This window comes from Stenella coeruleoalba (genome assembly GCF_951394435.1).
Source record: "Stenella coeruleoalba genome assembly, chromosome: 18".
NCBI lineage: Eukaryota > Metazoa > Chordata > Mammalia > Artiodactyla > Delphinidae > Stenella > Stenella coeruleoalba.
This window is the reverse complement of record NC_137164.1, coordinates 24068966-24095092: the sequence shown is the minus strand read 5'-3', so window position 1 is coordinate 24095092 and position 26127 is coordinate 24068966. Positions and strand designations below refer to the sequence as shown.

General features: G+C 37.8%; 1 protein-coding gene across 3 annotated transcripts in view; it reads left to right on the top strand.

Moving 5' to 3' along the window:
* DGKH (diacylglycerol kinase eta) overlaps positions 1-26127 on the top strand; it is a gene marked incomplete at its 5' end in the record, with an annotated part of 183438 nt that overhangs the window by 143453 nt on the left and 13858 nt on the right. For 2 of the 3 annotated variants that reach the window (XM_079903028.1, XM_079903029.1), the window contains 11 exons: positions 2022-2139; positions 3137-3247; positions 3390-3486; positions 7040-7147; positions 9204-9317; positions 9569-9703; positions 10878-11041; positions 14937-15042; positions 16047-16139; positions 18908-19027; positions 20208-20316. In XM_079903028.1, the coding sequence (XP_079759154.1) occupies positions 2022-2139; positions 3137-3247; positions 3390-3486; positions 7040-7147; positions 9204-9317; positions 9569-9703; positions 10878-11041; positions 14937-15042; positions 16047-16139; positions 18908-19027; positions 20208-20316 (1275 nt within the window). Of the gene's footprint in view, positions 1-2021; positions 2140-3136; positions 3248-3389; positions 3487-7039; positions 7148-9203; positions 9318-9568; positions 9704-10877; positions 11042-14936; positions 15043-16046; positions 16140-18907; positions 19028-20207; positions 20317-21795; positions 21927-26127 lie in introns of all 3 variants that reach the window. The other variant, XM_079903027.1, reaches the window with a different exon arrangement.

The following is a 26127-nucleotide window of genomic DNA, read 5'->3' as shown; positions in this document are numbered from 1 at the left end:
TATCAAAAAAAGACAGATAATAACAAATATTGGCAAGGACATGGAGAAATTGGAACTCTCATACACTGCTGGTTAGAATGTAAAATGGTGCAGCCATTTTGGAAAACAGTTTGGCAGTTCCTCAAAGGGTTAAACACAGAGTTAACATATAATCCAGAAACTCTACTACTACATATATACCCATAAGAACTGAAAATACATGTCTGCACAAAAACTAGTACATGACTGTTTTTAGCAACATTGTTCATAGCAGCCAAAAAGTGGAAACAACCCAAATATTCATCAGTTGATGAATGGAGGAACAAAATGTGGTATATCCATACAATGGAATATTAGTCAACCATTAAAAGGATGAAGCGCTGATATATGCTACAACATGACTACCCTTGAAAACATTATGCCAAGCAAAAGAAGCTCAATACAAAAAGGCACATATTATATGATTCCATTTACATGAAATGTCCAGAATAGTCAAATCCACAGAGAAAGAAGATAGTTTAGTGGTTCCCAGGATCTGAGAATAGGGGGCAATGGGAGGAATGGAAAATGACTGCTAATGGGTAAGGGGTTTCTTTGGGGGAGTAATAAAAAGTCAATTAATAGTGATCATCGCACAACTTTGTGTATATACTACAAATAACTGAATTATATACTTTAAAGGAGTGAATTTTATGGTATGTAAATTATATCTTAATGAAAATATTAAAATAAAAAAGATAAATCCAGAACACATTTGGTTCTGGAAAGGCTTCCATGTCTAGAGGTCATATCTCTCTTCAAACCTGGAGCCCTGGGATGAACCTTTCTGGGCTGAAGCTGTAAATATGGCTAACCTTAAAACATTTTAGAAAATACTGTACTTTTCTATGGGGCATCTGAAATATGACTCTTCACCTCTTCAAACTATTCTTTTCTCTCACCAGCATGGTTGTTTTGTTCATCTGTTTACTTATTTAGACATAAAGGGAACTGTCATAGCAGAGTATACCATTGCATATTCAAAACTATGAGATTAAATGACAGAATAAAATTCATCTTGATTATTTGATAATCAGCTAAACTTTGTAGTTAAATAATAAATGTCTTCTAAGAGGAGCACATTGTTGAGGAAAGGAATGTTTGCTAACGAAAGGACTTTTTTTCCTCGCGTTCCTCAATTGCATGACATATTTTTCTGAACTATTCTTTCCTTTTTGTTGATCTGTTCCCTTGGGTCCCTATCCCTTTGTCTTCTCGCCAGACTTCAGTGCTTCTAGCCTTAATATTGGGTTTGTAGATCATAAACTTCGTTAACTTTGAATACCATAACTAGTTAGTCGAAAGCTGACTAGTTGTTGAAATGAATTTGAAGTTTTGCATATTTAGAGGTAATATAAATGCTTCATTTTTATGTTCAATACTGTATTCTTCTAAAATTCATAAATACCTGTGTTTAATATTTTGCTACTTATTCTTGACACCAAAACTGAATTTTCACCTTAGCATGTCAACATTTTTACTTGAGTATCATTATCTGTGTTTTGAGAGTATGGAAGTGATAACTCTATGACATTCTGGATAATTCAGCCTTTATTGTAAATTCCTTACAGGCTTACTACCTTATTTGCTAATAAAAAGGAAGTAATATTTACTTGTTGAAGTTACAGAATCATTGATGGTAAATAAGAAACCGTCACAAAGAGATTCCTATTTAGGTCCTCACCTGCTTCATTTTTTATGACAACATATAGATCCCAAGAAGCATCAACAACCTTGTATTTACCATGTGTGGCTGAGTTGTTTTGCTGTGCACCTGATACTATCACAACATTGTTAATCGGCTAGACTCCAATATAAAATAAAAAGTTTAAAAAAAACCCTTGTATTTACCAACGTCATAGTTCTTAGTTATGACTAATGAGAAGAACAGAGACTGAAAGCCATGCTTTGGGAGCAAGGTGTTTCTGATTAGGTCTAAAAACAATGGACTGGCTCTTTCTGGTTTTCTCTTAACGTGTGATCCTGTATTTTTTTCCGTCCAGGTTTAAGAGCAGGACTAGCTGCCTCAATTGCTGGGAGTTCTATTATCAACAAAATGTTACTAGCAAATATTGATCCTTTCGGTGCAACGCCATTCATCGACCCAGATCCAGATTCAGTGTAAGAAAATACTCCTGCAAATATTTTGTTTTGGCTTTCCTTGTTTCTGTTTTATACGAATGGTAACATTTTAAATGCATTGCAGTAAATATAGTTTCACATCCAAAAAGGATCATCAGAAAATTTCAAAAGTCGATAATGATGAGTACGTTGACCCACTTGAAATACAGTGGTTTTCATGATCTGAGGTAGGTCCCTTCCAGTGCGTGGTCTTGGATAACAACCCAATGGCGAAGTGAGTCACAGCTCTGCACACTTTTCCCTGGAATATTTTATTCATCACTGCCTTCCTCCTCACATTTTGCCTATTCCTTTCACCTCATTTTTTCTCCGTCTTGCCAATTCTGCCATCTTTCCACATTCGGCCTCTAGGTTTACTTATTTCAGAAAGCTTCTGGCCCACATCGGTCCCTTCCCTTCTCAAAACTCCTTAAAAAAATTAGCTGTTCAGTATGTACTTCTTTTTACTTCCATATTTAATTGTGCTTTTGTTATGTCTCATTTCTCTAATGACACTCTTGAAAGACACTACTGTACTCCTTTGTATTTACTTTCCAGAGCACCTAGAAGAAGGGACTCGATCTAGTTGTTTTCTGCTCAATAAATGTTCAATAAAAGTACAAGTGTGGAGGAGACTTTCTAATTAAAAAAAGAGGACAATTGACATCTGACTGCAAGGCCCTCCCATTTGTGTGCATAGTGAGGGGCTTATGTGGGAGGTAGAACGAAGATTTTGTTACAATTAATAGAAAAGCATTACCATGACTCTGTCTCTGCTTTGCCCTGCCCACCATCACTTTACATCATATGTAGTGAAACTCACAGACATGTACTGGGGTCGTGCGCATGGCATGTGAATAGGAAATGATTCCTGCTAAGCTTCCCTTTCTTCTATAAGAAATGGAGGCTTGAATGGTGTTAAGCGCTATTTTGTGTGCAGATTGTAATTGTTTTTAGGAACCAGAAATTGACTTTTATGTACTTTTCCTTATTATAGAGATGGATATTCTGAAAAATGTGTCATGAACAATTACTTTGGGATTGGATTAGATGCAAAAATTTCATTAGAATTTAATAATAAGAGAGAGGAGCACCCTGAAAAATGCAGGTAATTTTGGTAATAGCAATAATGTAATTATGCAAAGGCAATTTTACGTTAATTTCGTTTACTACCTCTTTTGCTCTCTCTGCCTTTCAAGAGTAAATAAATAATAGTTATACTGAAATTCTCTGCCAACATTGATTTTCAGGAGCCGAACTAAAAACTTGATGTGGTATGGAGTCCTCGGAACCCGGGAGTTACTACAGAGATCGTACAAGAATTTGGAACAGAGAGTTCAACTTGAGGTAAGTTCATCTAGAAGTAAAGACATTTCAGATTATCTTACTTTCCAAAAAAAAAGATTTATTTGTGGAGCTGATTTGGCCTCAGTTTCTCTTGAATAGTGTTTAAACACTTGAGGGGAAAAAATAAACGTGGTTATCAACTGCACACCAAAGGAGGTATAGACACTGGATATGCGTGACACAATTACCATTGTCATTAGATCCTGAAATTTGGATGTTCCTATGGAATTGAGGTGCTCTGTGAAATGGTAGGGCCATGGGAGTACATATATATGGGGTAGCGTTTTTTTTAAGACTTTTTTGATGTGGACCATTTTTAAAGTCTTTATTGAATTTGTTACAATGTTGCTTCTTTTTTTTTTTTGTGGTACGCGGGCCTCTCACTGTTGTGGCCTCTCCCATTGCGGAGCACAGGCTCTGGACGCGCAGGCTCAGCGGCCATGGCTCACAGGCTTAGCCGCTCCACGGCATGTGGGATCTTCCCAAACCCGTGTCCTCTGCATCGGCAGGCGGACTCTCAACCACTGCGCCACCAGGGAAGCCCAATTGCTTCTGTTTTTTATGTTTTGGTTTTTTGGCCAAGAGGCATGTGGGATCTTAGCTCCCTGACCAGGGATCAAACCTGCACCCCCTGCATTGGAAGGCAAAGTTTTAACCACTGGACCGCCAGGGGAGTCCCCAGGATAGCATTTTAAACAGATTTTTCCATTTTAAGTTTCCAAATTCTGACGCAATTCTACAATGCCTGAAGTTTCACAAATCCCTCAAAATATCATAGTAAATAGAACCTTTTAATTTAAATGTATTTTTTGTTTTAATTATCTCTAACAAGTTACTTAAGTGAAAAGAGATTATTAACAAATAGTTAATTCATGTTTTTTACTTCATGTTTTTTGTAATTTCACATATTTCCATAATCTCATAACATGTCTCCATAATTTGTTAAATTTGGCTTGTTATATAATAGTACTTTCTATCTTTGTTCAGTTCATTCAATAATAATTATTATAGCTATATTTTAAGTCATAATAATTGAAGTTTCCTAAATGCTTCCTATCAATACAAATCACCTTTAATTCTTACACTTTATGAGGTAGTTATTTTCATTCTTTATGAGGCAGGTATTATTAGTTATTTCAGAAGCATGAAGTCACTTGCCTAACTAAAATCAAACAGTTGATAACTGGAGAAGCTGAAGTTTCAACTCCAATGTTTTTTCCCCATAAAACATTAATTCGTAATTGTGACTGAAGAAAGACATTGACTGACTCCTTACTATGTGTTTTAGATCCTTTCCTGTCCCTTACCTTATTGGCCACACTATATGGACAAGGTATGGCAAAATGAGGCCCTGAAAGTTTAAGGCTCTTGCCCAAATAAATGACAGAATTCAAAACGGGCCCACTATCTTCCCACTACACCACATTGCCTAGTGAAAGGAGCAGAAAAAGCAGACACTAATCAGAAAAAAAAAAAGTGTCGCTGCAGTTTTAAAGCATTTTGCCACATTATGAACCACAAGTGGAAATGTGGAGAGATAGAGAAGATTACAAAAGAATGTAAGACTACTGAAGTTACTCCCAAATATGAGAGAAACAGTTGAGTCAGGTGACCTTAATTTATTGAATCTGTACTGCTCCTTTTTCCCTATGAGACTCTGTGAAATGGATATTAAGCTCTTAACCATGGGTGTTTTGCCTAATGTATATACATTAAACTCAGCAAAGTATGTGGAACTTCTGACAGCTTTCATCTTTTTCCATATTATGCTTGCAAATAGTGTATCCATTATAAAATCTTTAAGGACGTCTCTGAATTTTTTTTAAAATATGCCTTTTATATTTACAGAGATAACATTTTTTCCATTTCCTTTGTTAGCCATATGATATTTGTTCAATTTCTGGGTTCAGAAAAACGTTTATTATTCCACTAAATATTTTCATTTAACAAATACACATTGATCACCAGTTATGTGCCAGGAATGGCCCTAGGTGCCTAGATACAGTGTGGACCTTTGAATGTGTTTTTATGTAAAAGAAAAGAAAGGTTGTAAAAACACCTGTAAGGGTTAGTGTTAGGAAGTATTCTCAGTTATTTAAAATATTTGAAAAGTGGGTTCAGACCGGATTCTCATTTGTTCTAAAGGTTGAAGATAATTTTCATTGGGCATTAAAATGCAATTTTTCTAAAATTATGTTAATTATTTTTAAATTTGGGAATTACTTAATGAAAATATAGCATCTGTTTTAAGTATGACATCTGCAAACTCCTCTCTTAGAAACGAAGGCTTAAACCTTCTCTTCGGTAAGAATTTACTCATATGTCATATGTAATTACTTTGTCAGCTATGTGATATTGTATGTTTCTTTTAATTTAAGTGGTAATTCATTTTCATTTACGTGATTAATTAGAAGGCATGGAGTGTAAAGTGCTTTCTGACATACATGTTTTTTCCTTAAAAAGCTCAGTCTTGAGTTTAGCTAGTCACCAGTTAGTTACAGAGCACAAGCAAACTACCAGAGAGTGTGAGAGGTGCTAGGTGAGATGGTTAGGAGCCAGAGTTTACCCTCAAAGAGCCTGCTTTCAATGTTTAAAGTAAGAACAAAGATGACTATTATGCAATTAAGAATATCTTAAGTGACTTGGGAGAGACTCATGAAAAGTACTGCCTGATTTTGGAGGAAAGAAGAGATAAAACATTTGTTTTCTTTTTCTTTTTTTGGTGTATAATTGACATACAACATTATATCAGTTTCAGCTGTACAGGATAATGATTCAGTATTTTATATGTATTACAAAATGATCACCACAATAAGTCTAGTTAATAAATATCACCATACACAATTACAGAATGTTTTTTCTTGTGATGAGAACTTTTAAGATCCATTTTCTTAGCAACCGTCACATACTCAATAGAGTATTAACTATGGTCGCCATGCTGTACTTTACATTTCAATGACCTATTTATCTTATAACTAGAAGTTTGTACCTTTTGATTCCCTTCACCCATTTTGCCCACCCCTTACCCCCTTGCCCCTGGCAACCATCAAGCTGTTCTCTGTATCTATGAGCTTAATTTTACTTGTTTGTTTACTTTGTTTTTAGATTCCACATATAAGTGAGATCATACAGTATTTGTCTTTTTCTATAACTTATTTCACTAAGCATAATGCCCTCAAGCCAATCCATGTTGTTGCAAATGGCAAGATTTCCTTGTTTATCGTCGTTGAATAATAGTCCATTTATATATATATCACAAGTTTATAATATCACACGTTTTTAATCTATTCATCTGTCAGTGGACACTTCGGTTGTTTTGTAAAACATTTTTTTCAATTTGGTTTTCTGTAACAACTTCGGCTATAATTATTTACCCTTTTAAAATTTTTAAATTAAAAGAATAAGATAAAGGTAATGTGGAGGAATATATTTACAGGAAAGCACACATTATGCACAAACCTTCCTCCATCATCCTTTGTCGTTGGTATTCTAGTATCTTCCAAACTTGTGGTTTTGCTCTTTTTATCTGACCTCTAAGCCTTTGACCTTACAGTGTGATGGGCAGTATATTCCTCTCCCCAGTCTGCAAGGGATAGCAGTGTTGAACATTCCCAGCTACGCCGGAGGCACTAACTTTTGGGGCGGAACTAAAGAAGATGATGTAAGTATTTCCTTGCTCTTTCTAGAAGCTGCCCACATTCCTTGGCTCAGGGTCCCCTCCTCCATCTTCAAAGCCAACAAAGGTGGTTGAGTCCTTGTCACGTTGCTTTACTCTGATCTCTTCTTCTGCCTCCCTCTTCCACTTCTAAGGATCTTTGTGATTACACTGGGCCTACCCAAATCATCCAGCATAATCTCCCCATCTCAAGGTCCCTAATTTAATCACATCTGCAGAGTCTCTTTTGCCATGTAAGGTAACATTCACAGGTTCCAGGGATTAGGACATGGCCATTTTGGACGGCAGGGAGGAGAATATTATTCTGCCTACCAAAATACCTTTCTATACCTTTAATTTTCCAGATTTATATTATTATTATTATTTTAATTTTTAGAAATGTCAAAGGGCTCATTTGGCCATTGAGGTTTAGGGCTATTTTTGTTTTTATGCTTTCCTGTATTAAAAAAGAAGAAAACACAACCTAAGAAATGCATTTGTTCCAGGGACTTTCCTGGTGACACAGTAGTTAAGAATCCGCCTGCTAATGCAGGGGACACGGGTTCAAGCCCTGGTCTGGGACGATCCCAAATGTCTTAGAGCAACTAAGCCCATGCGCCACAATTACTGAGGCCCGCGTGCTCTAGGGCCTGCGTACTGCAACTACTGAGCCTGCATGCTGCGACTACTGAAGCCTGCACGCCTAGAGCCTGTGCTTCACAACAAGAGAAGCCACCGTGATGAGAAGCCCACGCACCAAAAAAAAAAAAAAGAAATGCATTTGTCCTAAAGATAATGAGAGAAGGCACAATTATGAAAGTATATATAGCAATAAAAATGAGAAGTTTACCATGATCTTTGAAGAGTCACATACACTGAATGATAAGCCCTTTGACTTGAAGCTCATGATGTAGTGGTTCCACTGAACAAATTTCTCAGGGCTCTTAAATGTGCAGGCAGGGATTAAAGTCTAAAATAAATTGGAAAGTATTTTTAATTTTCATAATGTGAATATATTCCAATCCTATTGGAGTATAAAAATTTAAATTAGCAACCAATTATTTGTCAGCCCATCATCACTCTTAAATATTTTAAGGAGAAGAAATCAGTGAGATTAAGATAAATAAAGATAGGCAGACAGGATTCTGAGAGCTTCACATTCATAACTTAATACCCTCAATTTTTATCTAAATTTTATCAGTGAAGAAACTGACACAAAGTTCACACAGTTCATAAATAGAAGAGACAGGGTTTAAAGCCAGGCAGTCTGATAACGAAAAGTTCCCAAATTTGTGTCCTGATATTTTCAGTAAAAATTTTAATTATGATACTACTTTATACTGAATATTTTTTCAGAGGCATAATTATTTATGTTATAGTAAAAGAGGACATAAAAGGAACAAAGTAATACAACTGAAATTGAAAATTTGTAGGTTAAGTTGATTTTGTGAAAATGCATTTAACATCAAAGCAAAGTAAGCCCACGTGTTTTCATCCTTTGAGATTTCTTTTCATGTTCTCAAATGTGCTGAAAAGTCGTTGTAGGTATAAAGCACATACGCACATTGCTTGTAACACCTTGAAAGATTTCCCTTAGAACATATCAAGTGAATTGGATCATAATTTGCATGTTCATTAGCTTTAACTTTATGAAATCTGCATCACCTTTTGAAATTTTAAAGTTTCCTAAAGTTGCATGCATCATTGTATCAAGATATCTGAGTTAGTATGAACAGGTATTTAATACATCTTATATCAAGACGAATTATTTGGAAACATATTAGTTCATTGGTCCTACGAGTGCTTTATAAGAGGGACATGGAGTATTTTATCTGTGTAGGTTTTAAAACATTTTTATTGTGTTTGTTTATTTTAAGCTATGTTCAGTGATTTTTTTTTGTCCTTAGATTATCATTTCATAATAATATTTACTTACCTTTCTGCTAATGGTTTTTATAAGTTTTTAAAAATATGTCTGTTGCAGAGTTTACATTGCTTGAAGTACCACTTCACCTAAAGCTTAACTGTATCAATGGAAGTGTAATGTCGGTTTTTCTTTTAGATATTTGCTGCACCATCATTTGATGACAAGATCCTGGAAGTCGTTGCAATATTTGATAGCGTGCAAATGGCAGTTTCAAGGGTCATTAAACTGCAGCACCATCGAATAGCCCAGGTTGGTTTCTCTACTCAAACCTGACTTCACTATTTGGGCCACTGAGAAAGCTATTCCAAATGACTCCTACACTGTATATTCATCTGTAAAATAATGGACTTTCTTGTCATGTCAGTTGTTACCATGTTATCCTAAGTGGAAAAGCATAACATTACATTCCACAGAAGGGATTAAAAGTCAAGTGTGAATACAAGACTGAGTGTCAGCTTCTCAGGATGATTTGTACTCTAAAATAACTTGTTTTATTTCAGTGCCGTACAGTAAAAATCACTATATTTGGCGATGAGGGAGTCCCAGTGCAGGTGGATGGCGAAGCATGGGTTCAGCCTCCAGGGATTATCAAAATTGTGCACAAAAACAGAGCTCAGATGCTCACAAGGGACAGGGTATGTAACAAAACAACATTCTTCTAAATTTTCCTTTAAAAAGAATCTTAAATTGTTTTGAAAAATAGAAACCAAGGGAAAAGATTTAAATTGTCTTTTAAGTCTGACATTTAGATTGTGCTTTAAAATATGAACAAATATTTATTTAGTTCTTAAAATAATTAGCTTATTTTTTTAGGTTTAGAGAAAAATTGAGCCGAAACTACAGAGAATTCTGATTCCATTCCCAAATACCTCCTCACCTCCCTATTCCCCTATTATACTCCCCTAGTGTGTTCCCCTTAACATCTTGCTTTAGTGTGGTACGTTTATTACGGCTGATGAGCCACTACTGATACATTATTATTAACTAAAATAGTAGTTTACATTACTCTTTGTGTTCTACATTCTACAGGTTTTGACAAATGTACAATCACTTGTCCTCCACCTACCCATCCTCTCTTATCCCAACCCTGGCAACCCCATCTTTTTCCTGTCTTTATAGTTTTGCCTTTTCCAAAATCTGTATATTTTTTTTAATTATATTTTATTTTTGGCTGCGTTGGGTCTTTGTTGCTGTGCGCGGGCTTTCACTAGTTGCAGCGAGCGGGGACTACTCTTCGTTGTGGTGTGCGGGCTTCTCATTGCGGTGGCTTCTCTTGTTGCAGAGCACGGGCTCTAGGCGCTCTAGGCACACAGGCTTCAGTAGTTGCAGTGGGTGGGCTCAGTAGTTGCAGCACGTGGGCTTAGTTGCTCCACGGCATGTGGGATCTTCCTGAACCAGGGATCAACCCCCTGTCCCCTGCATTGGCAGGCGGATTCTTAACCACTGCGCCAGCAGGGAAGTCCCCAGAATATGGTTCTTAATTAAGGTCACACCCATAACAAATAAGGCTGCAATATCCATCCTGTCTGTTACGCATATAATAGTAAATATTGAAGCATAAATTGAAGCTGTCTTTTTAAAAACTTTTCAGTCATATAATCATCATCATCAATTACATTACTTTTTATTAGTTGCAGTCCACTAGAAAACTTTAAAATATCTTTTTTGTACTCATGATAGATTTAATGAGGTGTTAGATTAGGGAAAACAATAGTCATTTCAGAGTCACTCATGTACTATCTAAATACACATTTATTTGGGCCTCGGAGCTCTAAACTAACAATTCATTGCAATATTGATTTTAAATAGGCCTTTGAAAGCACTCTGAAATCTTGGGAAGATAAGCAGAAGTGTGATTCTGGGAAACCAGTTCTTCGAACGCATTTGTACATCCAGCATGCAGTTGACCTGGCGACAGAAGAGGTGTCTCAGATGCAGCTGTGCTCACAGGCTGCAGAGGAACTCATCACCAGGTACCGAAGTCCTGTGAACCTTGGGAGCTGTGAGAATGCTGGTCTTGGCCAATTTTGGTTTTTGTATTATTTTTTTAATAAATTTATTTATTTTGTTTATTTATTTTTGGCTGCGTTGGGTCTTCGTTACCTCGCACAGGCTTTCTCTAGTTGCGGTGAGCGAGGGCTACTCTTCGTTGCGGTGCATGGGCTTCTCATTGTGGTGGCTTCTCTTGTTGCAGAGCACGGGCTCTAGGTGCACGGGCTTCAGTAGTCGTGGCACACGGGCTTAGTTGCTCCGCAGCATGTGGGATCTTCCCGGACCAGGGCTCAAACCCGTGTCCCCTGCATTGGCAGGTGGATTCTTAACCACTGCACCACCAGGAAAGCCTGGTTTTTGTAGTTTTAATACATCATTGCAGTTGTTTGGGGTATCTAGAAGAGATGCCTTTACCCTCCTTCTTCATTTGCTGCTTCATTTATGCCTTAGTATTCACTGTTTTTTTTCATCAGCTCGCCTCCAACACACGCGTGCACAGACCTGTGTTCTCCACAGGCCAGATCTCTGACTTCCTGAAACACAATGGAGAACTCGCCTAATGAACCCTGTCATGTTTTATATATATATATAAAACCCTTCCATTATTATTTCCCCAGTTTACACATAATCTTTACACTATACTACTCACTTATATGGTGCCTCGTAATTTTTAAGTGTTTATGGGAGGTAGAAGGAAATGCAAACATTAACCATGCAAAAAACCCCAAAAAAAGTCAGGGGGTGAACGTGGGAAGAGTCCAAGAATCAGTTTCCGGCAGACGTAACACAGAGTTTGTGAGACCACAGAAATTAATTTTAGGAGACAGAAAGAGAAGATAAAAATAATAAGTTCTGTGAATGCAAAACGGCTAAAAATCACTATGACCAGGGGCAGACTTCAGTGGGGAGGAGGGACGGTGGGCAAGTTTCTTATCTTCTCCTCACCTAAATCTTATCCACCAAATGGGGATACAAGCTGCCTGACCAGGTCGCTGTGAAGGTTAAGTGAGACCCACCATGTGAAGTGCTTATTAGCACAGCATGTCTGCTGTATTCAGTGTTCTGAGCATGGTCACTCATATTTTTCCCACACCTTCACCTGGTCACTGATCAAAATGTTGAAATAGAAAAGAAGGAAAGGGGCTTCCCTGGTGGTGCAGTGGTTAAGAACCCGCCTGCCGATGCAGGGGACGCAGGTTCAAGCTCTGGTCCAGGAAGATCCCACATGCCACGGAGCAACTAAGTCCATGAGCCACAACTACTGAGCCCACATGCCACAACTACTGAGCCCACGTGCCACATCTACTGAAGCCGTCACACCTAGAGCCCATGCTCTGCAACAAGAGAAGCCACCACAATGAGAAGCCCACGCACCACAATGAAGAGTAGCCCCTGCTCGCCACAACTAGAGAAAGTCCACATGCAGCAATGAAGACCCAATGCAGCCAAAAATAAATAAATAAATAAATTTAAGAAAGAAAAAAAAGTGAAGGTTGACCAGATTTGCTTTTGGTCTACCTAGTTTGATTCCCCATATCTCTTTATAAATTTTGCAAATGATGAAAATCAGGATCACTCATTAATTTTCACAATGTATTCATTCAATATTCAACAAATAATTTTGAGCCTCTTCTGTGTGCCAACCATCATATTAGGCACTGGGATGCCACGATGACTGCAGTCCCTCTTCATAATTTGCTGGCAGAGTAGTAGGAGGGAGATGTGTGGCCAAAGATCTGTCACAGGTCACACAGTGGGCACTGTGGATGCCCAGAGGAGGCCAGAGGCAGTGAGGGAGGCCTGCCTGGAGGAAGTGACTTCTCAGCCTAGTCTTGAAAGAAGAATAAGAGAAGGAGTAATCTAAGAATGGGAGCCAGCCTGGGTAATAAAACCCAGAGGAGTGTGAGTGCATAGTACTTTTAGGAAATCTCAGGGTGTTTGGAGTGACTGAAATGTTAACATGGTATATTTGAGAGTGTGGAAAATGTGGACAGAGGGTTGAGCGGCGGTGAGGGGGGGCAGATCTTTATCAGGATGTTTCTGGAAGCAATGTGAAGCACTGTCCACAGAACAGCAAAGCTGGGGCAAGGGTGAACACTGTCAGAATGGTCCTGTTAGGAAACAATGGACTGAGGCAGTAGAGATGGGAAGGAGAAGAAGGATTTAAGATAGGTTAGGGTCTAAAGTTGGTACACAGGCATGTTCAGGATGATACTAAGGTTTCTAGTGAATGACTGGTTAGACTAAGGTGCCTTTGATGAAGCCATATTATTCAGGAAGAGGAACAGATTTTGAGAGGGAAAATGATGGGTTCCATGTTGGACTTACAGAATTTCAGTTACATTAGAAATACCTAGGAGGAGATTCAGTTAGCAGTTGAAAATGTTAATCTGAAGTTGATTTACAACTTTCTTTTTCCTTGAAAATTCGAATAACGTTTATCTATCTCTGTTCTTCTTGTTAATAACCTCTTCTTCATGATTTCTCAAGGTTATTGGTAAGGATGCTTAGGTGACATTTGCAAGTTCCTTTGTGCCTTGGATATCAATGTAGGATCCTTAAGAATTAAACTCTTGATTCAGCCATGTGGGGCTTCTGTCTCTTCTTTGGTTCTTCCCTTTCCAGATTGAAGATCATTTTCCTTGAAGATGTTAGAAGCAAAAGGATTAGGATAGTCTTACCTTCTTGTCACCTGCAAAGCTTACATCATTTTCTAGCAATCAGTAGAACTTCTCCTCCTTTTTATTTTTTTGGCTGCGTCAGGTCTTAGTTGCAGCGCACGGGCTCTTCATTGTGGCACTTAGGCTTCTCTCTAGTTGTGGCATGCGGGTTTTTTTTTTCTCTCTCTAGTTGTGGCGCATGGGCTCTGTAGTTTGCAGCAGATGGGCTCTCTCGTTGAGGCTCCCGAGCTCAGTAGTTGTGGCACGCGGGCTTAGTTGCCCCGTGGCATGTGGGATCTTAGTTCCCCAACCAGGGATCGAACCCGCGTCCCCTGCATTGTGAGGTGGATTCTTTACCATTGGACCACCTGGAAGTCTCTCTCCTCCTTTTTCTTCTTGGCCTCATTGCCTCCAGAATCGTGTCATTCTAGGACTGTTCTTGAAGGTTTATATTCCAGAGGACAGTGGCACTACAGGCTTTGGCGTTGGATAGACGTCGATTCAAATCCTGGCTCTATCACTGCATGTGATTTAGTATGTGATTCAGTATCACATACTAAATCTTTCTGAGCCTCAATGTCTTCATCTATAAAGTGGAGAAAGGTAACCACAGCTACCTTTTAGGTTGTGAATATTAAATTAGATAATGAATATAAAGCACTTAGCATATAGAAGGTATATGTGGCAATGTTTTTCCCCTAATCTGTTGTATTTGTGCCTGGTTGAAGTTTCAGCGAATAAAAGATGTGTCTACACTCTACATTTGGGACCCCTCTCAACTTTCCAGTGATACAGCAAAATGAAATGTTACTATGCCCTCTTCTTCCAAATAACACCTCAATATGCTTATCTCTGATTCTAGGTCTAACTTTTTTTATATAGAAGATTTGGGGTTAGTATTTTTTGTTGCAATAGGGTTTGAATTTTGTAAATCTACCCCATGCCATTCATAATCGAGCAGTTATTAAATAAATTTCCTTTCATGACTTTTTTTTTTTTTTGCGGTACGCGGGCCTCTCACTGCTGTGGCCTCTCCCGTTGCGGAGCACAGGCTCCGGACGCGCAGGCTCAGCGGCCATGGCTCACGGGCCCAGCCGCTCCGCGGCATGTGGGATCTTCCCGGACCGGGGCACGAACCCGCGTCCGCTGCATCGGCAGGCGGACTCTCAACTACTGCGCCACCAGGGAAGCCCATTTGCCTCGTTTTTGCTTTCAGGATTTGTGATGCAGCCACCATCCACTGTCTTTTGGAGCAAGAGCTGGCGCACGCAGTGAACGCATGCTCCCACGCACTGAACAAAGCCAACCCACGCTTCCCAGAGGTGAGGAGCCAATGGTAAATGCCCATTCCGCAGATTTTTTGGTGTTCCACATATAGCTTGATACAAAATGTGCCACATCCTTTGAAAGAACATAATACTAGTCTATACGCGTCTCAGCCAGAAGCTTATCATTCGATTGTGGCCAGGTTTTTCTTTATTTTCCTTTTCTGCTGTGTTTCCACTCCTGCTCTTTAATTTGCTTCCTTTTTTTCTATTTCACTTTCCATCACTTGTCACCTTCCCATCTTCCTTGTGCTCCTTCTCTTTTTAAGTACTACCATTCCTCTTTTTTACCTTCTCCCCTGCACCTTCATATAGGGCAAGCCTAGATATCATGCATTTAACTAGAGCTGTTCATGCATTTTTGAGGTTGTCCACTGAAATTATTCTCCATTTTGTTTTACTAAATCAGTAAATTTAGTTAATTTTCTAATGTAGAAGTTAATAATAGAGTGGATAGAATAGAAATGTGATGAAATGTGATGTAGGGCATAGAGAAAACTGGTAACATTATTTTTACCCTTTCAATTATTCAGTTGATTTACCTAAGTTATTATACAAATAAGTGTGAGTCCTCAAGATTATTAAAATCTAAAAATCAATCCGGTTGGAACTGTGGAGAGTGATACTCAATGGATAGAATTAATTATGATCAGATAATGTCCCTTTTAAGACATAATTTTCTTTGACTTAATTCTTGTGGGAATATGTGTCTGTTGTCGCCAGCATATACATGTTCGTGTGTAGGAGATGTGGTCCTGGGTGTATTCACTACAGTCAGTGCATTCTTCTGGCTCTGTGCTCACAGAATTAGAAGAGGTAATCATGCTAACGAATGTGAGTGTGAAATTTTGCAATTACCATAGAATTTGGGTAGACTTTTTAAAGTATTTGCGATGTGAATTTAAATCGGAAGAGTAAAGTGTAAAGTACTCGCTGATGATTGAATCCCAATTTAATACAGAACTACTTGTCTTTGATGTTTTGTTTTGTTTTTTTCCTAGAGTCTTACGAGAGACACTGCCACTGAAATAGCCATCAATGTGAAGGCCCTGTATAATGAAACAGAGTCTTTACTAGTTGGCAGGGTTCCTTTGGTAAGGAAAAGAAATGGTGGATAACATCAGAATGATGATAAATGTATGGTTCTTGTGTTCATTAGGGAGCACGCATTCATCAGATTCTAATGCACAAGCAGCCTCCGGCCTCCATCCCTAGAGCTTCCTTTTTACCTAGCTTTTGCCTGCAAGAAAATTTATGGCTACACCTGGGAGTTACACTTTAGGCTAACAGGAGTAGAGATTTCCCCTCATCGTGGTTTTTTTTGGTTTGTTTTTTAATATATCCTTATTGGAGTATAATTGCTTCACAATACTGTGTTAGTTTCTGTTGTACACCAAAGGGAATCAGCCATATGCATACATATGTTCCCCCAAGTCGGCTTTGAGAATCTTGAACTTTACAGAGAGTGGTAGACATTCCCTAGGGACTCATTAACCCATTAATGCAGAAAAGTAGAGGAAATCATGAGTTGTGTTCCTGGAATTAACATTTGAAATAGGATTGTTATTTTCTAGATTTGCTTAGATGATGCTTTCTAGATTCCGTGTTTCAAGAACTAAATTTCAAGAACTAGACCTATTCGTAGGTTAACTCAAGATTGGTGTTGGAAATCAAGTTGCAGCCAAGTCTGAATCAGACCACAAGTTCATGGACCTCAGTCCTTTACTAATCAGCCTTTCTTCCCTCACCCTTGAAATGTTCTAGCACGTTGGGTCTTTTCGCCACCTAGTGTTCCATTGTAGGTTATTCACACATGCTGTTGTAACTGTAGAAGGCCAGGTACATTAGCTATTGTTTTCTTCCATGTAACAATTCTGATTAATTGATAGGTGATGATCTTAAAACATTTCTCTTTACTGTAATTTTATCTCTTTCTTGGGAAGATGTATACATCTAAATAAAAGCGAGAATAAAAGTCATAGCATCTGGCACAGTGGAAGAACGAGAGGTGTGTTCCATAGACTAGCCAACTGTAAGTGATTGGTTGGAATATCTGCTTGACTGGAGTCCAGAGTAACATGTATCACCCTTGGAGCATCCTTTGCTCTTAGAAGAGAAGCTTCAAGGCTGCATGAAGTCCATTGCTTTTACCCACCTCCGAGGGAAGCTCAAGTATAACTTCCTTGGGGCCAGAGGTGGCTGCCTCTGCTATGGTCGTGAAGAGAAATTTTTAGGAAGAAACATTGAATATCTCTTCTGATAAAACCAATGGGAAAATCTTCTTGGCTATTCTTGGCACTTCTATTATTAACCTGAATTCTTCTTGCTGCTCTTCTAAAATCAGTCCTATAGGAAAGCCAGTGAGCTGTGACCTTGGTCCCAATTATTGGATGAAGGACATGTATTTTTTTCATGTTATTTGAAATACATTTAAGATAATTTCTGATTGACGAGAACTAAAAGCATAACTTACGCTGTATTTTAGCTCTCTACACTGAAAATACCCATTAAATGTTACTTGGTTAATATTAATCAATTATATTATGTTAACGTATAAGGATTCCCCTCCACTTTTAATTCTTCCGTCATTGTCAAATATGGATGTTTGGTTTGAAATGTATACCAGTGAATTTTTTTTTAATATTTGGCAATATTGATATCAAAATAGTCATGTTTGAGAGCAACTAAGTTATATTCTTCATTTTCTTGTAGAATGAATATGCAATAACCATTTTATCAATTTTGTAAGACATATATTCTTAGTCTTAAAGGAAGGTGGTAAATTTTATTTGACCTGGTGGAAAATCTCCATCATTTTATTAACTTCTAGAAATGCTAGATCCCTTGAATAACAGAGGGGGGAAAATAATGTCCCTGATAAATAACAGTAATATTCTCTCTGAACCTTCAGCTTAAAATTCTGTGAACCTATTTGTAGGTACTCTACAATTTTAAAGTAGTTTATAAAAGTATTGATTAGCTGGAAGAGATCTTAGAAAGTGTGTAGTCACTTTCTACTATTTATTGAGAAGGAAACTTAAGACCCCTGAAATCAATTCATCTTCCCTTGGGTTACATAGTTAGTAAAAAGGCCAGGACTAGAATTTAGTCGCCTCCCTTTCAATTCTGCACCTAACAGTGTTTGTTTCACCTTTATTCATTTACTGAATTTGTAAGTGACTTTTAATAACTGCTTCAAATGGGTGGATAATAGGTGACCAGTTAAATTCTCTTTAAAGTTTGGTAGCCCTCTTCCAGGTTACAAGCCATTTAGCTTTTTGCTTTGCCCTGATTTGTGCAACAACTTTTTGTCACAAATTTTTCTGAGATCCATGGGTCTTTTTTTAACCTGTTATTTTAATTATCCAGACGATTTTTGTGCCAGGCAGTTCTTATTATATGACATATTTTTGACCAATTTAAAATATTATTATTTGTTCACACAGCGACCTATGTAAATCAGAATGATTTTTGCCACAAAGAAGTAGAATAATGAGATTACTCCCTAGTGCAAGCCGGCAGAATGGGCGGATGGATGCATGGATAGGAAGGGAGGAGGGTTGGATTTACATAGAAAAAATATCACCATAAGTAATACTTTTCTCTGTGAAATTATTAAAGTCACACTAGCTACTTATATCATCTTTGGGAAGTAAGGAATAAATCTATTCAGATTTGCTTAAATGAACTCAGTATAAAATAATTTGTCCTTTTTTCCATATTCTTTTGTATTAAAACCAACAACAATCTAGCCTCGTCTGGTAAGAGATGAGGATGTTCAGTGTCAGTAAAATAATTTATTCTATTTGAGGTTGGTCACTGAGGCTTGTTTTATTTTGTTTTTAATCTGCTGGTCAAATAGCAGTTGGAATCTCCACATGAAGAGCGGGTATCCAATGCCTTGCATTCCGTGGAGGTGGAGCTACAGAAATTAACAGAGATCCCTTGGCTTTATTATATCTTACACCCAAATGAGGATGAGGTATGTAAAATTTGTCCTGTTTCTTTATAAAAGTGTACGCTTTGTGACAATAGAATTTGAACGCATCCTTTGAAAAAGAGATGTTCAGGAGAAAATACATTTTGAATATAGTCGTCCTCCCTTATCTGCAGGAAGTACGTTCCAAGACCCCCAGTGGACCTCAGAGGAGTACTGAACCCTATATATACTATGTTTTTCCCTATACATACATATCTAAGATAAAGTTTAGTTTATAAATTAGGCACAGTAAGAGATGAACAACAATAACGAATAATAAAATAGAACAATTATAACAATATACTGTAATAAAAGTTACGTGAATGTGGTATCGCTCTCTCTCAGAATATCTTATTGTACAAATGTAATGCCTTTTCCATATCAGCTAAGCACTTCTCATGCACTGTGGCTATAACCTTTGCACTTTGAGATGCAACAGCAAAACTAGCATGAATTTCTTTTTCCTTCTTCACAATTTCACAGACAGAAGATTCGTTCTTACTGTAGGTCTTAGCAAGCTCAGCATACGATTTTTCTCTTTCCTTATTAAGTCGAGAACTTTCAGCTTTTCATTAAAGGAAGCAATTTTACAGCCCCTTTTTGGCATATCTGAATTGCCAGCTTCACTACTCTTGTGCCTCGGGGCCCTTGTTAAGTAAAATAAGTGTGACTGGAACACAAGCACTGTGCTACCACAACAGTTGATCTGATAACTCAGATGGCTACTAAGTGACCAACAGATGGGATACGCTGGACAAAGGGATAATTCACATCCCAGACGGGATAGATCAGGATGGCTCACGATTTCATCATACTACTCAGAACGGTGCACAACTTAAAATTTATGAATTGTTTATTTCTGGAATTTTCCATGTAGTATTTTCAGACCGTGGTTGACCGCAGCCAACAGAAACCGCGGAAAGGGAAACCACAGGTCAGGGGAGACTACTTTCAGATGCACTTTTCTTGAACCAACGAGAAAAAGCTTTTATGTGAACAAAGGCATCTTATGGGAATTGGTACCTTTTCAGGAGTACGTAACATCGTGAACTTTTGGGGAAGAAGTTATCACTTCAACAATGTTTTGTGTGGATAACTTACATCTATGTTATCTGTGCTATCAGAGTGGGTTTTTCTTCTCCTAATATCCTGAGAAAATTCTCTTCTTGCTCGACTCGAACAGGAGCCTCCCATGGATTGCACCAAGAGAAACAGCAGAAGCACAGTATTTCGTATTGTGCCCAAATTCAAAAAGGAAAAGGTTCAGAAGCAGAAGACAAGTTCACAGGCTGGTAGGTGATCCACACGGGAAGGGAAAGGATAACATGATGAAAAAAATAACGTATTGAGGTGGTATCACCGAGGGGATGAAAGTGATCTGAGACTAGAGAGTGGTGATGACTGCAGCATGTTATGAATGTACTAAATACCACTGAACTGTACACTATAAAATGGTGAATTTCATTTTATGTTCACTTTACCATAATAAAAAAGTCATATCACACCTAAAATAAATCCAAACACGAGTAGGAGTCTGTAGTCATGCAGTTAACAAGTCTACGAGGCGGTTGCCGATTTGCTTCTACTTTGCTGAGTGAATGTCAGCATGTCTGTTAGATGGGTCTTCGTCTTGCTAACAATAATTCAAGGCTTGTAACTCGTTTTCCTTCTTCAATGTGCAAAATCTATATCATTTTGATAAATGGAACGTAGAAACTTTCGTTTACTCCTTTAACTTGCTAGATATATTGTCCACCTCAAGTTATATATTCTCTTCCTTCTCTTTTAAGGACTTACGATGCCATTTCAGCCCCTCAGTAATGACAGTCCACTGTGACACTTGTATTCTCAAGCAAAGATTAAACTCTCTCTTGGGTATTCTTTCAAGTTCCCTTTCCACCTTTCCTTAGAGATTAAATTTAATGCTGTACTACTGCTAAAGACCTTCAAGTTCTGTGTATATGATGGTAGGTGCCTTTCATAATCAAATCATTTTGTAACTCTTCTGAGTTAGCCATCTCATTTTGAAAAGTGATACATAACCTTATTTTTGACGATCGTAAAGCAGCTATTGAAGGGCATTTTAAAACCAAATGTGGCAAACAAGGAGACTTTTATTAAGCTAATCAATGTTGGGTAAAATGTATAAAAGAGTGATTGTACGTACTGTAAAGTAACAACCCAACTAATCTTAGAAAGCGGTGTTGACAGTTTTTAGATGACATTAAATTGATTTAACAGTACATTTATTGCTATAATTATCAATAATGGTAATCATCAAAACCAATAAAGGCAGTACTTGAAGTCAGCAAGACCTGAAGCAGAAATCTGTGTAAAATTGTACCCTGTGTCAGATTTTAAATTTTAATTAGCATTTGTAGCTAATTAAACTATAATAAGTTTCATATATGGTCCTTAAGGAAATCATCAGAGCTTATTTAGACCTTGTACTACTGATCCTAATCATGAGAAATACATTTTTTATACATACTGTGCAGTTTGCATGGCTTTAAGGAGGAAATTGAGCTAAAGAGAAAGGCACAGGTACGCAGCAGTGAATGTCCTTGTAGAGTCAGATCCTTGTGTTGACTGATAGTCTGAAACTTGCATGGGAAAACGTGGAATTGCAGTTTTGTTGAGACAATACCTTGAACCTTTCCCTTTGCTAGCACTGCCGCTGTACTCTGTTTCGCATCTTCTTTGGCCAACCTGTGCTTTGTAATGCCTTGAGCATGTAGAAATTAAGGGGGTTTTGCTCTTAACTTTGGTAGTTCAGAAATGGGGCACAGAGGAAGTTGCTGCTTGGCTGGATCTGCTCAATTTGGGAGAGTACAAAGAAATCTTCATCCGTCATGACATCAGAGGGGCTGAACTCTTGCATCTGGAAAGGCGAGATCTTAAGGTATTTCCTTTGTGCTACTTCTGCTCTTAAAATTTTCTTGCAAAACAGACTCCTTTCTCCTGTGCTGTTCTGTTCTGTGCTTATAGCTTGGCTTATGTTATGCAAACGTGCAGTAATCTAATATGCCTTGTCCTGTGGTCTGAGTTCCTGGTATGCATTTTGAAACAAGAATGTCAGCAATATTTTTCTGTCAAAATCATTGACTGTTATAGCTAAAGCTTAGCATGAACTTAGTAAGTTTTCTCTGCATCCATTGGTATGGCTGTTCCTGTGCTAATATTTCCAAATGGATCATATTTCCATCGGCTCATTTTTTTGGATCAACGTGAAAGGCGATATTGTTGCTGAAAATATCTAATTAAAGGTTAACAACTAAAAATTAATTCAAAATGCCAATAACAAAGCCTTTCTAATATATGGAACTAGATGAGAGACTTACAGCAGTGGCTACTTGGAATCCTATGGTTTGGTTGTGTTTCAAAATTGAGCTTTCAGAGGTCACATGAACAACTAGACAAATAAATTCAAATTTCCTTTCCATGACGTATTATTAAAATTGTATTCTTCTCAAAAATAAATTTATTACTTTCTTTAGTAAATGAAGTAAAAATTATGCCTTGTTTTTGCTAGAAGGCAGCCCAAAGTCTATTTGTCTTTTATGACAGGGAACGAAAAGTATTAATTCATGGTCTGCAGCAATTCCCTTTTATTCTTTGGGTGGAGACGCAACCATAGAAATGGCCAAAGAAGCATATTCTGTCCCAGGGTTAGAAGTAGGATTTTGTAATGTTATATTTTCTTACCCCACGCTGCCATTTAAAAATTCCAAGACTGATTCATAAGCAACGGACAAAGCCTTCAACATTTGTTGGATTGATTCCTTTCCTGTAGACCAGGTTCTAAAATGCATAGAATTATGAGACAGTAAATTAGTAATAAATTCATGAACGGTTATGCCTTTATCTACAAATACGTTAGCAGAGATCTTTGACCCCATGATGGGTAACCTAAAGTATAGATTTTTATAAAGCAGAGTAATAAAGTTTTAGCACATCAAAAGTAGACACCACTTATACCTAAACATTTTTAGCCAGAATAATAATAAAATAATAGCTTAACTAATTATCTTAGTTGAGAGTCCCAAATCTGGAACATAGCAAAATACATAGTGTTACAGATCATAAAGTAAAAATTACTTCAACACTTGAATACACCAAAAACTAAATGTAGAGGATCATTACGTGGAACATATTTGTGTAGCTTCTGATATCCTTGGCAGGCAGCAATATTCATTGAATAGCTACTGATTAATATATTATGCCAGCTTCTCTAGGTGGCATCTGCCCTCTAGAAGCTTGCATTCCATTTGCCGTGAATAATCGTATGTTCAAGGAAAAGGCTGTGTGTGTGTATAAATAGACATGTATATGTTACATATATGTACATACAAACATATATAAACATACACACACAGTGAGTGAAGCAGTTATTTGCAGAGTGAAAAAACAAAGCTCACACGGAAAAGTCAAAGTTAGACTGATAGGACCTGGCTGGAAAAAAATAAGAGTACAAAGGAGCTGCTGATTAAGAATTATGTTAGTAAAATTTCTATTTAGTTTTTCATGAAACTTTTTTGTTGTTTTTATTTTTAATGCAAATTACATTCTTTCCCTTAAAACTTTTCTTTTAGAAGTTTTATTGACATAGTCCATTTTAACTCTTTTGGTTCTAAAACAGGGTGTGGGGCAATGGGAAAGGAAAGTAATTTTACAGAAAGAGCCTTCAGTGGAACAAAACCGAGCTAGAGAACGAGCTATCCTCGTACTCTGTGGTTATAGCTGTAAGAGGGAGCAGACCCTTCAGAGGAAAGTCTCTTAACGTTGGTGAAGGGTTACCTACTCCCTAGGTAATCTTGTCCATTCCCATTGCTTCGAATACTGTCTGAATATATCATGGGTTCACAAGGTTGTGACCTCATTTGTAAACTTTAGGATTATATCACCAACTCTACTTGCTACTTGGCCATCACACAGGATGTCAATCTTAACGTGTCCACACCAAACTTCTACTCTCCTGTCCTACTCCCATTCTGCCCCTTCTCCAGTGCTCTACATCTTAGCAACTCAGGGATGTGAGCTAGAGAAACCCAAGGTCATATTTAGCACCTTCCTCTTTCTTATCGTTTCCCCCCTAACTCATTAAACCCATCACATAGTTTGACTTTAATCTCCATACATTTCTCTTTCTCCTTTCCACAGTCCTTCCTCTTGCCTGTGTAAGGTCAGTATCTTCCTAACTGGCCCTCGCATTGCTACTCGTGCCCTCTCTCGTCCATTATCCACATTGCACAGTGACATTTTAACATCAGGTGTATCACTTTTCTGCTTAAAACCTTTTAGTGGCTTCCCATTTCAGTTAGAATGAAGACTCGCGTCTATGGGAGGCCTACAAGGTCTGCCTATATAGTCAACCTGCTATGGAATACTGGCCCTTGCTGGGCTATATACCCTTCCACCCTGGCCCTATTTCATTTGCTTAACAATACTGACCTCTCTCACCTTAAAGGTGTACCCTCCTATGGTATGCTTCCCCCCCTCCCCGTCACCTGGCTAACTCTCCTCAGATCTTGGCTCAGGTGTTACTTCCTTATCATCAAAACAACTAGAGATAGCAATGTGACAGTCTAAAGGTGGGAAAGGGGAAATATTGCTAATGTGTTTTAACAGACAAATAAACTGATTGCATTATTTTACCTCCTAGAAGGCAGTAGGAAAAAGTGAGGGATAACAAAGCAAATGGTAAAGACACAGGGGTTTTGTTTGGTTGGTTTTTTGTTTTCTCCATTTGGAAAGTTGTATATGTGTGCGTAGAAGGGTAACAGTATCCACAAAGCATGCCTCTGCAAAGTTAAAGCTATTCATCCACAGAAAGAAAAAGTCAACACTAAAGAATATGATAAAAATAAATACATAACAGACATCATGGCATAACTTTATCACAGCCTAACTCCTAGAAGATGTGAATGTATTGAACTCAAACTAAAGAAAATATAGCTAAGAAGTTAGTGTAACTCTAGGGAAAACATGCATCTCGAGACACCAAAATAATAATTCTGGGTAGAGTCTGCATCTCTCAAAGAAGTTTTTATTCTTGAGAATACAGTGGGCACATGGCCTAAAATAAAATATTTAATATTAAAGGTATTTCTTAATCAGATAACTATGTTATCACAAAGTATAAAGGACATTAAAATATGCCACTCAAATCAAAGACTCTAAACGCCTCTGTAAATGCATCTGCCTTTCTATCTTCCTGTAGGGTTTGGCCTTGCTTTTAAGTTTGCTGTTTTACCACACGCTCAGGAAATGTGTAGTTGCCTTAAGACTAATTGTGGATGACCTGGTATCATATGAGCAAATATTTTTCAGGGTCAGTTAAATATTGTAAAAATGATACCCTGAAATTATCTCAAGCTCAAAAAGAGCACTGGCTGTGGAAGGAGTATTTTCCAGAAGGATTCAGAATCATCAGTAGCATTGCTGCTATAGAATTCAAGGAGATCATAAAGTATATGGGAGAGAGAGAGCGCGCGCGCGCGCGTGTGTGTGTATCTTCTCAGACAAATAATCTTGTGGTACCTTATATTTTCTAGGCTGCTTTGAAAGTCATCTTTTTCCTAATTTTCAAATATTTCACGTTCTTTGTTTTGTGAAGAAGTTGTCTGACTTCACACAAATTGATGATGCCCATTACGCTTAAAGAAGCTATAGGGAGGCCTTCACCATCTCTTTTAGTTTTTCAGACAGCGAATACTATGGCTGTCTTGGATGAGTCTCATTTATCGCCGCAACAAGTATTTGTTCGCCAGGCTCCTGCTCTGTGCTGCCCACTCTGCAATCACCATTCATTTCTGAAAACTAAATATTGGTTCCTTGGTTCTTTTTTAGGAAGATAGTCCTTTAAGAAACAAGAATTCTGAGGGAAAGGGTCAAAAGTGTTGTGAGGAAAAGCATCAACCCACAGATACATACCAATGTTTATGTAATTGTTTATACTTATACATTACGAAGTATAAGGAATATTTAAATATTTCACTCAAATCAAAGGCTCTAAATGCAAGTTCAAATGCATTTGGATTCCACATTTAGGTCATGGGCACTGGAGTCTTCCCTGAGGATCAGGCCTCACTTGTAAGTTTAAT